Source organism: Pogona vitticeps, chromosome 2, assembly GCF_051106095.1.
Source record: "Pogona vitticeps strain Pit_001003342236 chromosome 2, PviZW2.1, whole genome shotgun sequence".
NCBI lineage: Eukaryota > Metazoa > Chordata > Lepidosauria > Squamata > Agamidae > Pogona > Pogona vitticeps.
In genome coordinates this window covers 130,696,572-130,712,144 of record NC_135784.1, presented here as the reverse complement: position 1 = coordinate 130,712,144, position 15,573 = coordinate 130,696,572, and the positions used below count along the sequence as shown (strand labels likewise).

General features: G+C 38.8%; 1 protein-coding gene across 1 annotated transcript in view; it reads right to left on the bottom strand.

The window, feature by feature from the left end:
- The window catches only part of LOC110075082 (myosin-4), a 29,963-nt gene extending 15,827 nt beyond the window's left edge, over positions 1–14,136 (bottom strand). Inside the window, exons 1-16 of the mRNA XM_072990425.2 lie at positions 14,119–14,136; positions 13,808–13,853; positions 10,838–11,077; positions 10,614–10,757; positions 7,128–7,284; positions 6,746–6,773; positions 4,676–4,793; positions 4,490–4,582; positions 4,115–4,178; positions 3,932–4,030; positions 3,687–3,790; positions 2,719–2,857; positions 2,188–2,306; positions 1,927–2,076; positions 1,175–1,345; positions 369–672 (exon numbers count right to left, since the gene is read on the bottom strand). Coding sequence (XP_072846526.2) covers positions 369–672; positions 1,175–1,345; positions 1,927–2,076; positions 2,188–2,306; positions 2,719–2,857; positions 3,687–3,790; positions 3,932–4,030; positions 4,115–4,178; positions 4,490–4,582; positions 4,676–4,793; positions 6,746–6,773; positions 7,128–7,284; positions 10,614–10,757; positions 10,838–11,041 — 1,894 coding nt within the window. The 5' untranslated portion in view covers positions 11,042–11,077; positions 13,808–13,853; positions 14,119–14,136. The remainder of the gene's footprint in view (positions 1–368; positions 673–1,174; positions 1,346–1,926; positions 2,077–2,187; positions 2,307–2,718; positions 2,858–3,686; positions 3,791–3,931; positions 4,031–4,114; positions 4,179–4,489; positions 4,583–4,675; positions 4,794–6,745; positions 6,774–7,127; positions 7,285–10,613; positions 10,758–10,837; positions 11,078–13,807; positions 13,854–14,118) is intronic.
- Between the last annotated feature and the right edge of the window lie 1,437 nt (positions 14,137–15,573).

Below are 15,573 nucleotides of genomic sequence, written 5' to 3'. Positions count from 1 at the left end.
GTGCCGTGTAATCTCACTCTTATGTCTGAGGAGGTGAACTTGATTCATGAAAGCTCATATTAAAATATAGCAGTTAGTCTTTAAGATGACATAACTTTGCCTTCTTAAATTATTTTTTATTATATTGCTTTTTCTCAAAAGACTAATTTTTGTAAGCGACTCTTGCATTTAGAGAACAAAAAGAAGTGAAGTTGGCTGCTTTTCAACTAGATAGACCCACTTGAGAAATTAGTCAAAGTACCTTATCATTCTGAATAAAGGACAGTGAGGCTGGTCATAACAGCCGTGGAAGTAGCAGGGATTGCTGCTGAACCTAGGTTCCTATTCAGGGTTATGTTCATGAATATGTTTAAAATTACAGAAATTACCTTCTGCAGGACGATCAGCAAACAGTAAGGCCAAGGTCTTCATGGAAGACTTTTGGTAGAGCCCCACAACAGTTTCATTCAGGGGATCCTTGTTCTTGTCCAGCCAGCCACTGATGTTGTAGTCCACAGTGCCGGCATAATGCACCAGAGCGAAGTGAGCCTCAGCCTTGCCTTTGGCAGGTTTGGGTTTCTGGAAGTTGTTGCTCTTGCCAAGATGCTGGTCATAGAGCTTGTTCTTGAAAGAAGTGTCTGTTGCCTTGGGGAACATGCACTCCTCCTCTAGAATGGAGAAAATGCCCATGGGCTATAGGAAACAGAGGGAAAAAGGGAGCTTATTGCTCATGCGGAAATGGAATATGTTAAATGATTCTAGTATTTGTGACTGATCCATAATATATTGTTTCAAACAACTGGCATATCATTAGTATTTGATTCAAAAAAAGTATCATTCACTATGTATAGATATTACATATAAAGAAATGTTACTGACTGTAGAAAGATGTGTCTGGATTGGTTCATTGATTGATTAGAAAATAATTTCTATAACTTTATATATACACAGCAAAACACTCAAGAGACCCAGCTTGGAATGTAGAATATATATTTTGTGAACAAGAAGTATACAGTATTTGCTTGTTCAGCATTGAACTCTTTGTTTCTCTCTCTAACTTGTACACATATGTATTTTTTATGAACTGGGAAACGTCTTAATTTATCCTGACATTGGGTCAGGGTACAACTTTCCCATTATAAGGAAGATAATAAAATGGCACACAAGATTAGTCAAACTTATATTTAAATAAAACCTTCTCAATGAGTTCAATGCAGGCAGCCAAGTCCATTCCAAAGTCAATGAACTCCCATTCAATTCCTTCCTTCTTGTACTCCTCTTGTTCCAGCACAAACATGTGGTGGTTGAAAAACTGTTGCAGTTTCTCATTTGTAAAGTTGATGCAAAGCTGCTCCAGGCTGTTAAACTAGAAAAATAAAGTGGGAGTTAAACAAAAACAAAAACCCAGTGTTGCTCACCCTTAATTCTAGTTTGTACATGCTTCATGATAACTGGCCTGTTTTTATCTGTAGGTATAGGTCTGTATAAATCTGATGGCCTGAATGAAAATAATGTCTACCCATTCCATATTCAAATATGTTTTTAAAAATATGTGAATAATCTTGAAAGAAAAGGAAGGAAATGTTATAAATGATATTAATCCTTGAAGACTGATGTATACCCATCAGTTTCCTTTTGGCTCTAATCCAGTACTGTGTTTATACCAACTGTATTCATTTCTTTCTTCTAAATTTGAGTACTCTACCATATATTCTTTAACTGATTTTTGTACTTGTAAATCTATGAATCTCATCATTTCCATTTCTGTGTAGGTACTACCTATAAAGTTTCTGTGATCAGTCCACTGTGTTATTTTTCCACCTTCAACTAGGACTGACATCTTAAGACTATGTGCTGATGAGGACATTTCAAAAAGATAATTCAAGAGATCTGAATTAGGAAAAAAATGGACAAGGAGCAGCTCCCTATTCTATTCTATTCTCTTACATCAAAGATCTCGAAGCCAGCAATGTCCAGTACACCAATGAAGTACTGCCTTGGCTGTTTAGTATCCAGTTGCTGATTGATACGAATAACCATCCACAAGAACATCTTCTCAAAGACAGCTTTAGCCAAAGCACCAACATTATTGTACACCTAGAATAACAGGATACAAAACCTGGAATTAGCATGTCAAGCAGATGAGCAAACTACTACTAAAATGTCACATTTACTCCGTATAACAAGTTTCATTTATTTGATAGTTACCTGCTGGACAGTTTGGCCTTTGGTGACATACTCATTGCCGACCTTGACACGGGGATAGCACAGAGCTTTCAGGAGATCTGCTGAATTGAGGTTCATGAGGTAGGCAGCCTTGTCAGCAACTGAGCAAAGACATGAGAAAAAAGGGTTAGCAATGCGTATTAGAAAGACTAAGTTGCTCAAATTTATAGATGACCAAAATGATATCTTGCCTGCATTCAAACAGATCCAATTTATCCATTAAATTTAACATTAAACTACAAAACTACCCAAATCTCAGGTTCATTTCTAAGTCATTCTATATTTTCATAATGACATATCAGATTCTTAGTCAAATGTTGAATAAAACAAACCCTTACATATTTCTTTAAAATTATTTAAAATGGAAGATAATAATATACTGAATATTATTATATCCACATTATTTCCTCTTTCGACTTAATTTTTCTTTTAAAAAATGTCGTCATACGACAGGTCTTAGTGCATAAAGATTCCATGCAATATCAAAAGATTCGTGGTGAATTTTGCAAACACCTTCTGTGCCGTCGGGCTCAGCCTGCTCCTCACGCTGCTTCTGCTTGAACTTCATGTTTCCATAGTGCATCACAGCCCCAGTCAACTTGTAAATGGCTGTCTTCTCCTCAGCAGTGAAACCCAGGATGTCAATGGCTTCCTGCAAATCACATTAGTAGTTAAAATTCTCATTCTGATCCATAACTGCATCTTTAAATCTGGTGTCTCACTTGGAGGCAGAGAATTTGGAGTTAAAATTCCTTCCTGCCTCATTATTATACAGGTTTGTTCCACGGGAGATTTGGGTGAAGAGAATGACAGGCCCAAATAGGAGTGTTACTACCACTGTAATGCGCTCTACGTGGGGCTGCCTTTGAGGCTGCTGCGGAAACTTCAGGTGGTGCAAAATGCGGTGGCCAGACTACTCAGTGGAGTGAAAAAATACCAACATATTTCCCCCACTCTGGCCGCATTGCATTGGCTGCCCATCCGCTTCCGCATCGACTTCAAAGTGTTGATGCTTACGTACAAAGCCCTAAACGGTTTAGGGCCTCGATACCTGGCGGAACGCCTACTCCCGCCCAGATCTACCCGTGTCACTCATGCGAGCCAGGAGGTGAGGCTGAGGAGCCTAACGCCGAGGGAGGCCCGGAAGGAAAAGACAAGAAATCGGGCCTTCTCGGCGGTGGCTCCTCGCCTCTGGAACAACCTACCTCCTGAGATTCGTGTGGCTCCATCGCTGGGTACCTTTAAAAATCAACTTAAAACAGGCCTCCAGTCAATCCCTGATGCCCTCTTTCTTCCTTCTATTTGTCTATTTTATTATGTTTATTTTTTATGTAAAATTGTTTTATATATGTTCACCGTTTTATTTTATGCTGTTAGCCGCCTAGAGTGGTCTTAACCGACCAGATAGGCAAGATATTAAATAAATAAATAAATAAATAAATAAATAAATAAATAAATAAATAAATAAATAAATCACTTACATCGGTTGCCATCAGCTCTTCTTGATCATTGATGCTAGGAACGGTGATCTCACCCTGACTCACAAAGTGAAAGTCATAGGGGTTGGTGGTGATCAGGAGCATCTCTGAATAAGAAGGAGGACAGATATGCATTTTCTGCTATCAAGCGCGCAGTCACGGTGTTAAGAGAAAATATTAGCAGCCTCAGCAGGAGCCAACATTGTCACTGCCCTTGCCACCAGGGTAAAACAGATGCTAGTTCTTACCAATCAGTTCTGGCTTCTTGTTGGACATGATCTGATAAAAGATGTGGTAGCTCCTTTCAGCTTTTAGCTGGAAAGTAACTCTGGACTTTTCTAGCAGATCTAGCAAAGAAGTGCAATATAATTAGCCAAGGAAGAAAGAAGGAAGACAAGACCATTTGAAATGTTTAAAGAAAAATCCCTTACATGTCTCTATGTCTGCAGAAGCCAGTTTGCCTGTGGCACCAAAATGGATTCTGATGAATTTACCCTTTTGGGAAAGAAAAGACAGATCATTGCATGTTACTGCCTCTATATGGATTTTTGGGGCAGGAGGTAAAAGGTGCCCAATCTAACAGTGCAACACTACTGTAATAAAATCATGTTTCAACAGCAACAATAGTCTGGAGTCCCTGGAGCTTGTGGCCAAGAAGACTCTCCTAAGTCATTGCTCCCTGGGTGGGAGTGGTAGCAGTCACATGTTACCACCATCATGAATCCCAGCAGGCAGACACTGCACATGCTTAGCTGAAATCTTACTAAAGAGAGATTAATGCCCTTGTGATATTGCACAAGACTTACAAAACGTGAAGAGTTGTCATTCCTCACAGTCTTGGCATTTCCAAAGGCTTCCAGCAAGGGGTTGGCACTGATGATTTGATCCTCAAGGGTGCCCTGCAATGAAAATACCATTGCCAGTTGATCTACCTTTTATCCTATAGAAGTGATGGAAATTTGTATCTTACCATTTTCTGTTTCAAAGCCTACCTTCATTTTGCTTTGTGCCGCCGGCTCTTCCTTTTTCTTCTCACCAGTTGTTGCAATGGTTGCAAAATACTGAATGACACGTTTCGTGTTCACAGTCTTTCCAGCACCAGATTCTCCACTATTAAATTAAAATGCAAGTCATTAAAATGCAAAATATAGTAATCACTGTATCTATTCAGTGATAAGAAATCCCACAACTCAGATTTTCAGCTAATCCTGCTGCACTGCACTAGAATGAGGGAAAGCCTTCTTTTTCTTTAAGGGATGGGGGCATGGACTCATATACAGTATGCATGGTCCTGAGTGCATGTTTCATCTGTACATGTATGAATAGGTTATGACATACGTATAAGTAATAGTTTCTCCACTGTTGATGAAAAGAAGAAAAATGCCAGTAATCATGAGGAATTTCATTCACGAGGGTAAGAAATCACATGATAGATTTTCACAGAGCTCTACATCACTATGGAGCTCTCATTTCCAAGGTGGTGTCAAGCACTCCTGGGTGGGCATGAAAAGATTTCAAGATGGGCATAATGTGGTGAAAGTTTCACAGTGAACAAATGTTTTTCAACTTTAGCATTTTTATTTTCACAAAGTTATTTCCTACAGTACCTTGCATTGTTTGTGAAAAGTAAAATTTCGTTTACTTTTAATCTGAAATATTTTAGCTGTTTTTCCCTCTTTTTCCTATTTATTTTAAATTTTAAATTATGAACTGATTTGTTTCTTCATTCATGCTTATTTGCCTGCTTGCTGTTTTGGTGAAAGGGGATTAGATTACAGTAAAAGAAAGATGAGAAGCATGAAATTCTCAAAACTGAAAAAGGCATGATGCTTTCTTGTTTTGGAGTTTGGAAACTGCTGTTCTAAAGCATGGTTCTGGAAAATTCCTGCAATCCTCCTCCTCGTAGTGCAGTCACTATTTATTTATTGTGTTTATTTAAAATATTTTTACACATGCACCCCTTTCTCCTTGGAAAAGGACTCAAGGTGGCTTACAAACAATGAAAGATGAAAACCCTTCTATTAGCTTTAGTAGAAAGTTTTTTTCCATGCTTAATTCTTGTATAGGAAGCTAATTTCCACATCTTGTTTACAGCTTGTGAAGGAAGAATCAATCTCCTGCCCTCCACATGTGTTACATATCCTCCATCCACTCTGTACTGAAAGGAGTCTTGGAAAAAGCTTTCCATTGAATGCTAACTTTTGGGTGCACCTAGACTGAAGCTTAATTCACAGTCTCTTTTACAGTTGTATTTAGGTTAGGTGATCGATCACATTTAATGTCAATGTCTACATTAGACCTCAATCCAATGTGATTTGATAAGTGCCCACAAATCATCTTCCTTTGATACTCCCCATCTGACAATCCTTGGCACACACACTCTCTTTTGGTGATCTAATGCTAAACTAATGTATCAGTGCAGTGATGGTTCCAGTTGTTCCCACTTTAAAGAGGCCCTAGGAGTAGGGATAAAATGAAAACAAAAATGGCTGAGCTGATTTTCATTGGCCTTTGTGCTGTGTGATCATTGAAAAAAAAATACTTTGAATTCATCTGTGCTAATTGTTGAGCAAATCTCAAAGTATTTGTCAATGTGATTATAGCCTTCGTCTTCTCTTAATGCCTGCATTCAGCATTGGTGCGATTTTGTGTGGTTTCACATTGGGAGAAAGAAAAATGAACTCCCTTCTGAATATATTTTCCTTCAAATTCCCCCTATATTGTAGTTAGAATCATGCAGTGGCTTTCTCCTTCTGGTGGGCTCTCCTTTATGTGATCAGTTGCATGACTGATTGCACACCCGATTTCAGAATCAGTGTGTTGCTATTCAAGCAATAGAAAGACTGCCGAGGACAAAATGCTTGCACAATTGCTCTTCAAAATTATACATGAACAGGATTCTGGCAGTTGGAATATATTGTGCACTTTCATTGTCATGAAAAAGGAATTAATTACAAACGCATAATTTGTTGTTTAAACAGTTGTTCGCAACTAGTTATTTCCAGGTTCTGCAATTCAGCAGTGTCAATTAAAAAAAACGTTATGTGACCAAAAAAACTTACGTGATCAGAATAGATTGATTCTCACGATCTGAAAATAAGTTTTTAAGAAGTTATTTTAATGATATTCTAAAGTCATATGAAATATATTAAAGTATTTTTAAAACATTGAAAAACTTAATATTCATCCATGAAATGTAGATCAAAACATACGAATCATGGGATCCCATGATCAAAATATCAGGAATCTGAACTCCCAATTATTCCAGATCATACACATATGTTGGCGATTTCTTTGACTAAAGAAAGCAGTGTTTGCTTTCTTGTTTATTATTTTTAAAACTTGTGTTTTATTCACCCATCTCAACCATCAGAACTAGTCAAATAGGATAATGAGATTCTCTGGAGGACATATCTAGTTTTTAAGCATCATCCATATACTCACCTGTCAACATGAACTGATAGGCGTTATCAGAAATAGAAAAGATGTGAGGAGGAGCTTCTTGACGCTTCTTGCCTCTATAGGCACTTACCACTTCTGCGTTGTACACTGGCAGCCACTTGTACGGATTGACAGTGACGCAGAAGAGACCAGAGTAGGTCTAGAAAAAGAATGAGAGAGTTAGCTTTGCCTATCCATCTGCAATGTTGTCATGGACACAGAGCTCAGAATATTAAAGCATGGGGAAGTTTTGATACATAGCAATGACTGTATTACAGCTGCCTGCATTTTGGGCTCTCCTTGGGTTTGAGGCTGTGAGAACAATTACTACAAAGGCCTCCACATCACTATTGTTTGTTGCTGCCTATTCTGTTGTATTTCCCAGTATATATACAGCATGTGAATCCACAGACTGAAGAACTTTGGGCTCAGACATGGCTAAGGCTGTATATGTGAAACAGGGCAGCTTTTATGGAAAAAAGAGGAAAAAAATGCCATGAATGAAATATTTGATTATAGACTTGCATGTTTTGAGTCTAAAAGATTAGCAAAGTGGTACAGATTTTTTTGGTTATGTGGTCCAACAAGAGATGGAAAAAATAAACATTGACATCTTGGGCATCAGTGAACTAAAATGGACGGGAATGGGTGAATTCATTTAGAATTATTACTATATCTACTATTGTGGGGAAGAATCCTGTATAGAGTAGCCCTCATAGTCAACAAAAGAGTGGGAAAAGCTATACTGGGATACAATCTCAAAAATGATAGAATGATTTCAATATGAATCCAAGGCATACCTTTCAACATCCCAGTAATCAAAGTTTATGCACCAACCACCAATGCTGAAGAGGCTAAAATTGACCAATTCTGTGAAGACTTACAACATCTTCTAGAACTGACACTAAAGAAAGATGTTCTTGTCATTAAAGGGGACTGGAATGTAGAGAGTCAAGAGAAAAAAGGAACAACGGGAAAGTTTGGCCTTGGAGTTCAAAACGAAGCAGGGCAAATGCTAATAGAGTTTTGTCAAGAAAACAAGCTGGTCATCACAAACACTCTTTTCCAACAACACAAGAGGCTACTCTACACATGGACATCACCAGATGGGCAATGCCGAATAAGATTGATTATGTTCTCTGGAGCCAAAGATGGAGAAGCTCTAGTCAGCAAAAACAAGACCTGAAGCTATTTGTGGCTCTGATCATCAGCTTCTTATAGGAAAATTCAAGCTTAAACTGAAGAGAGTAGGAAAAACCACTGGGCTAGTCAGGTAACAGGCATAACAAGATTCGAGGAAAATATTTTACACCTCTCTTAAAAGGTATGGCAGGTCAATCAGATTGGGACTACTGTAATGAATTGTTAATCAACCAAAATCGGACTACTACAAAACTGGTAGCGAAATTTTGGGCAGCATGCTATAGCAGCCAGAATAGATAGTTAACCCTTAGACCTTGGACTTACATTGCTATATTTGCTGTTTTAGATATTTTACTTTTTAGTTTAGATATTTTATTTTTTTTTATGTCTGGTATGGCTGTTTGTAGTGCATGGCAGTCTTTGACGTTTTGTATTCAATTTTGTATGGCTCAATGCCATAAAGTATGTATGTATAATAGAAAGGGAAAAACCAGAGATCTGTTTGGAAAATTGGAGATATTAAAGGAACATTTTGTGCAAAGATGGACATGATAAAGGACAAAAATGGTAGGGACCTTTCAGAAGCAGAAGACATCAAGAAGAGGTGGCAAAAATACACAGAGGAATTATACCAGAAAGATCTGGATGTCCCGGACAACCCAGATGGTGTGGTTGCTGACCTTGAGTCAGACATCCTGGGGAGTGAAGTCAAGTGGGCCTTAGAAAGCATGGCTAACACCAAGGCCAGTGAAGGTGGTGGCATTCCAGTTGAACTATTTAAAATCTTGAAAGATGGTGCTGTTAAGGTGCTGCACTCAATATGCCAGCAAGTTTGAAAAACTCAGCAGTGCCAGAGGATTGAAAAAGATCAGTCTACATCCCAATTCCAAAGAAGGGCAGTACCAAAGAATGCTCCAGCTACCGTACAATTACACTCATTTCACATGCCAGCAAGGTTATGCTCAAAATCCTACAAGGTATACGTCAGGAGTATGTGGACCGAGAACTCCCAGAAGTACAAGCTGGATTTCAAAGGGGCAGAGGAACTAGAGACCAAATTACTAACATGCAGTCGATTATGAAGAAAGCCAGAGAGTTCCAGAAAAACATCTACTTCTGCTTCATTGACTATGCAAAAGCTTTTAACTGTGTGGACCACAGCAAACTATGGCAAGTTCTTAAAGAAATGGGAGTGCCTGATCACCTTATTTAGCTCCTGAGAAATCTATACATGGGACAGGAAGCAACAGTTAGAACTGGATATAGAACAACTGATTGGTTCAAAATTGGGAAAGAAGTACAACAAAGCTCCATATTGTCTCCCTGCTTATTTAATTTATATGCAGAATACATCATGCGAAAGGCTAAACTGGAGGAATCCCAAGACAGAATTAAGATTGCCGGAAGAAATATCAACAACCTCCGATATGCAGATGACACCACTCTGATGGCAGAAAGTGAGGAGGAATTAAAGAACATCTCAATGAGGGTGAAAGAGGAGAGCGCAAAAAATTGTATGAAGCTCAACATAAAAAAAAAAACTAAGATTGTGGCCACTAGTTCCATCACCTCCTTGCAAATAGAAGGGGAGGATATGGAGGTAGTGAGAGATTTTGCCTTCCTGGGCTCCATGATCACTCCAGATGGGGACAGCAGCCACGAAATTAAAAGACGCCTGCTTCTGGGAACAAAGTGATGAGAAACCTCGACAGCATCTTAAAAAGCAGAGACATCACCCTGCTGACAAAGGTCCGCATAGTCAAAGCTATGGTTATTCCAGTAGCGATGTATGGAAGTGAGAGCTGGATAATAAAGAAGGCTGACTGCCGAAGAATTGATGCTTTTCAACTGTGGTGCTGGAGGAGACTCTTGAAAATCCCCTGGACTGCAAGGAAAACAAACCTATCCATTCTGAAGGAAATCAACCCTGAGTGCTTACTGGAAGGACAGATCCTGAAGCTGAGGCTCCAATACTTTGGCCATCTCAGGAGGAGAGAAGACTCCCTGGAAAAGACCTTGGTGTTGGGAAAGTGTGAAGGCAAAAGGAGAAGGGGACGACAGAGGATGAGATGGATGGACAGTGTCATCGAATCTACCAACATGAATTTGACCCCTCCGGGAGGCAGTGGAAGACATGCTAGGGTCCATGGAGTCAGGAAGAGTCAGACACGACTAAACGACTAAACAACAACAACAGTTACCTAGACTGCATAAATAGCAATGACTATAGCCTAGAAGGATATCCTTGTGGAGGTCTGGTGTAAGAGAGGAGCAGGTGTGTAGCAAGTATTGAAACCTAATTCCACCCTAAAATGACAGAAAAACAGCTTTTCAGAATATACTTACATAGATCATCCAGGCTGCATAACGCTCTTTGAGGTTATAAAGGACAGCAGGTTCATGGAGATGGGTCATCATGGCCATGTCTTCAATTTTGTCATATTTGGGAGGGTTCATAGGAAAGATTTGGTCCTCCTTAACTGTCAAGGTCTAGAAAGGAAAGATCAGGCCAGTTTATATAATTGTACAGTAGATAATTTTCAGCAATTTATTTCTTTTCTTTTACTCACTTCTCCTTTTTCAGTCTTGACTGTGGCCTTCCCTCCTTCCTTGCTTTGGAGAGTGCCTTTGACATAGGATTCCTTAGCATGCACCACAAAGACTGAGTTCTTGGCATCAAAAGGCTTATTTTGGGCTTCAATCCTTTCCTTTTCTGGCTTTCTGAGAAAAGGGGCAGCTGGCCCATAGACTGCCATCTCAGCATCTGACGACATGGCGGCAATTTATAGGGTGCACCACCACAATGTACCCTAAATTGAAAAAAGTTTTATGAGGTTGTTAGGTTGATGGAAACCTTTCTTTTCCAACCATCCACTGGCCTTATATAATGCTTATCAGCATTAAAGTTCTCTGAATTGTACCCATACATCTCTTCTGATAGAAACTGCTTCCATTCTTCAGAAGAAGATCTTTTTTGGAGGAAGAGATTATTGGTGTACAGAGCAAAACATGATTGCTACTGTGTAATTTTAAAATATAAGAAATAAAATAATAACAATAAATATAACTCCAGTATACACAGAATGTCCCACTCTCCAAAGATTCTCAGTTTAATGAGAAAAATCTGATTTCATACACAAACAAATCAGTAAATATTCATCCACTGAAATGAATGGGAATAGCTTAAATTGGATTTCTGAAAGCAGAGTAATCTCTTGTGAGATGCAGCTTCATAGGATATGTTACTTTCAGTTGCTACTTCTGAATGATGTTTTCCCCTCAGTGGAAACCACATGTTGGTATTTGCAAATTTGATGCTTAGAGCAAAATACTCTTGGTAAATCCCAGAAGGTTATCCATCAGAACTCAATGTCCTATCACATCATTGTGATACATTGTACTGGATATTGATTGTTTGGCACTGAGAAGAAACAATAGCTAAGGGGTAGAGCATATCCTTTGTAAGCAGAAAATTCCATGTTTGATATGACATCTCCTGTTGAAAAGATTAGACAGAGATAGTGGTGAAGGCCCCTGCCTGATTGCGAGGAACATCACTGCCATAATACTGGGCTAGATAGACAATCCAGTGTGGTGTAATACAGTTCCCTATTCCACAGTTAGTGACATCGTCTCAGTATAAATATCATGGTAGTGTACTGACACTTTGGAGCTGGAAGAGGAACAGAATTAAATACGTATACTAATGGAGCAGAGAAGGAAGAAGCTGGTTATCACTGTGGAAGACAAGGCATTGGTGACATTAATTTTATGTTTGGATACTTGTCCATCTGTCACGTAATTGTACAAATGTCACGTATTTCCTTTATATGGCTAACAAAATGTTAGCACCACGTAAAAAAATAATGAAAGGATTTTGATATTTAGGTAGCCAAGGCAAACAACTCTATCTCTTGCTTGTAAGCTGCTTTTCTCAGGAGAGAAATGCATGTTTTGAGGGTATCTTTGGTGTGGGAGAAGGAATCTTTCTCCTTCCCCAGAATCCTAGTGTTTTACTATTCCAGTACAGTATACACAAATTATACAACACGTGCACATGCATTATATTAACTTATTCATCTACCTAAAAATCCCTTCAAGGACACTTGGTATTTTTTTTCTTTTTAGGATCCACTGTTTTTCAAGAAGTATTTGAAGTAGATTGCAAGTACAGTGGTGCCTCGCATTACGATGTTAATTCGTTCCAGCGAAATCGCTGTAGAACGAAAACATCGTAAAGCTATTTTAAAAGCCCATAGAAACGCATTAAAACCAGATTAATGCGTTCCTATGGGCTTGAAACTCACCGTACAGCGAAGATCCTCCATAGCGTGGCCATTTTCGCTGCCCGTGCAGTGAGGAATCCGTCCCAGAAAACAGCGGGCGGCCATTTTTTTACCCAGCAGCCATTTTGAAACTGCCAATCAGCTGTGCAAAAATCGTCGTTTTGTGATAATCGATTAGCGAAGCAGGAAACCGATCATCACAAAGTGAAAAAACCCCATAGGAAACATCGTTTTGCGATCGCAAAAACTTCATCGTTATGCGATTTCGTCGTAAAACAAAGCGCTCGTCTTGCGAGGCACCACTGTACTGTAGATAAATACCATTTATCTGTATGAAATCAAAGTTTGTCATCTATAGGTTTTGGAGTTGAAAATGAAAGTTCTTATGAAAATATAGGACATTAATATATGTTGAATTGTACTGTGTATGTAAAAGGAAAACATCATTTAGAAGCCAGGGTCATTGCTTCCCTGACACAGCTTCTACACGACACTTTCCTTTTACACATGCAGCACAATTCAACATATAGCAGTCTCCTGTACGTACTTACATTTGAACTTTCAATACACCACTGGTCAGCTTTGAATACAATCGCCACTTCTGCTTCTCTGTTTGTTCCCGTAAGAAATATGATATGGTTTTCTTATTAATAGGATTGGATGCTATTTATTATTTCTCATTTTATCATTAAATTGTACTTTGCTAAGTTCATAGGGATGTGGTGGCGCTGTGGGCTAAACCGCAGAAGCCTGTGCTGCAGGGTCAGAAGACCAGCAGTCGTAAGATCGAATCCACGCGACAGAGTGAGCTCCGGTCGCTTGTCCCAGCTCCCGCCAACCTAGCGGTTCGAAAGCATGCAAATGCGAGTAGATAAATAGGGACCACCTCAGTGGGAAGGTAACAGCGTTCCATGTCTAAGTCGCACTGGCCATGTGACCACGGAAGATTGTCTTCGGACAAAACGCTGGCTCTGTGGCTTGGAAACGGGGATGAGCACCGCCCCCTAGAGTCGAATACGACTGGACAAAAATTGTCAAGGGGGACCTTTACCTTTACCTTTAAGTTCATATTCTTTCTTGTCCTAATTCTGTAACTGCTGAAATCCAAGTTTCCAGATTTTTCCTACATTTAACGTCCAGATTTTTCCAACATTTAATTTTAACATTTTATTTGTATGACGTGATCATTACATTCCAAATAAACATTTGCAAAAGCATTAGTAATGTGTGGGAATTAATATATTTAGTTCTTACCTCAACTTGTGCAAGAAGTTATATGCAGGCTTGAGGCTGGCCAACACTGCAAGATAAAAGTTTAAAAAGTGAACTTTTTTTTCATTGCTCCCCAAAAGAGTTGAGGAAAAGTGAGAAAGAGAGGAATTTGGTGGTCTTATTCTAGTTACTAGAATATCCATGTATAAATGAGCTTGAATATTAATGTATGAATTCATTCCAAAGTTATGAGTACTCATGTATAAAATGATTTCCATAGAGAGCAAAATGGATCAGGGATGTATAGACTTCCAGGCCTCTGAGCTTTCTCTGTGACTCTCTGCATGACTTACCTTGAGGTTGTATGCAGATCAAAGACAAGGCAGGTCCAAGGAAGTCTTTTATAAGGTCTGCTCTGCATAGCCCAGAAGTAGCACCTCCTCTGGCACAGGTCAAATACTTCTGGCAAAATACTGTCCTGGCAAAGTTCGTTGACTGCAAGCATAATTCTTACTCATATTATCCATGGATATATTTAGAGCAGAAACATTCAAGGCAGTGCATTCCTACATGTGGTTGTATCATTTCTAAATATATTTTTTAGAACTCATTGACTTCTTATATTTTCATTTAAATTGTTCAGATATGCAACTGCTGCTAACATGCTCAGATTTTTTTTAAAAAATAGTCAGCTTTTATTCAAGCCTTTTTTACATTGGAATATAGGTACGTCAAATTATAACTAGTTTCTCAATCAATATAACTACTACACATACACATTTAATAAAGACAATAATTATGAGAAATAGTATTGCAATCAATTTTTGGTATTATCAGTTATTTGCTTTATAATAAAAATCATCTGATGAAAAATAACAGTATTTCTATTGTTTTCAGAAAAGTTTGATAAATAGTCTCATTGACAGATAAGAAGTCTTGGCATCCCTTCTATGATTACCCCTTGAGATAATTACTGTGCTCATAAATCCTTCAGAACATGATCTGAATTTTAGTTATGATGAACATGTGCTCTGCAGCTGAGTCTAAGTAAAAAGACTGAACTGTGGAAGGAGTGTGTTTCCTACTGGCAATCTAAAAGGCTGTTTGAAAATTAGATGCAATGATAGAAAAATTAAAGAACTGAACTTTAAGTGCAAAGTTAATATGAGAGCTTGAGGCTCTCACGTACTAAAAGGAGGGTTCCATATCTTGCCATGCACTTCTATGTGGACTAAGGCCACCCTTTAACATCTCCTTCCCCACCAACAAACTGGAGAAACACAGCACCCTCCCACTTCATTTTTCACATCTATATGTTATGTGCTGTGAAGTTGGAGCTGACTTATAGGAAAATAAGTGCCTGACTACATGGGCATTTGTTCTGCTCTTTGGTCCAAAGTAGGGACGGGCTGGTTCTCTCCTTTTGCCCGTGACCAGACAGCGTGTCAAAGCAAACCAGCCTGGCCCAAAAGCATTCTTATTCACACTTTTCTGTCTCCCTGTCAGGAGCTGCTGGCTTTTGAGTGCGAGTAGGATCACTCGGTTTTGTTTCAATTCCAGTGTGTGCAGTCGCTAGGATCAAACCAAAGTGGCTGGCTAGCTGGCCCATTGGAAAAGCCACTTAAGTGGAAATTTCTGCTAGGCTGTCCTTTGGAGGGGATGGAAGGAAAGTTTAGCATTTCTTTTTAATGTTTGCTATCTAACATAGTGAATCAGTGAAATGACTTAAAGAAAAATCTTTCTTTGTTTGTATCAGAGCATTGCACAATCTAAAATTATGGAGATATATAAAATATGGTTACAAATTA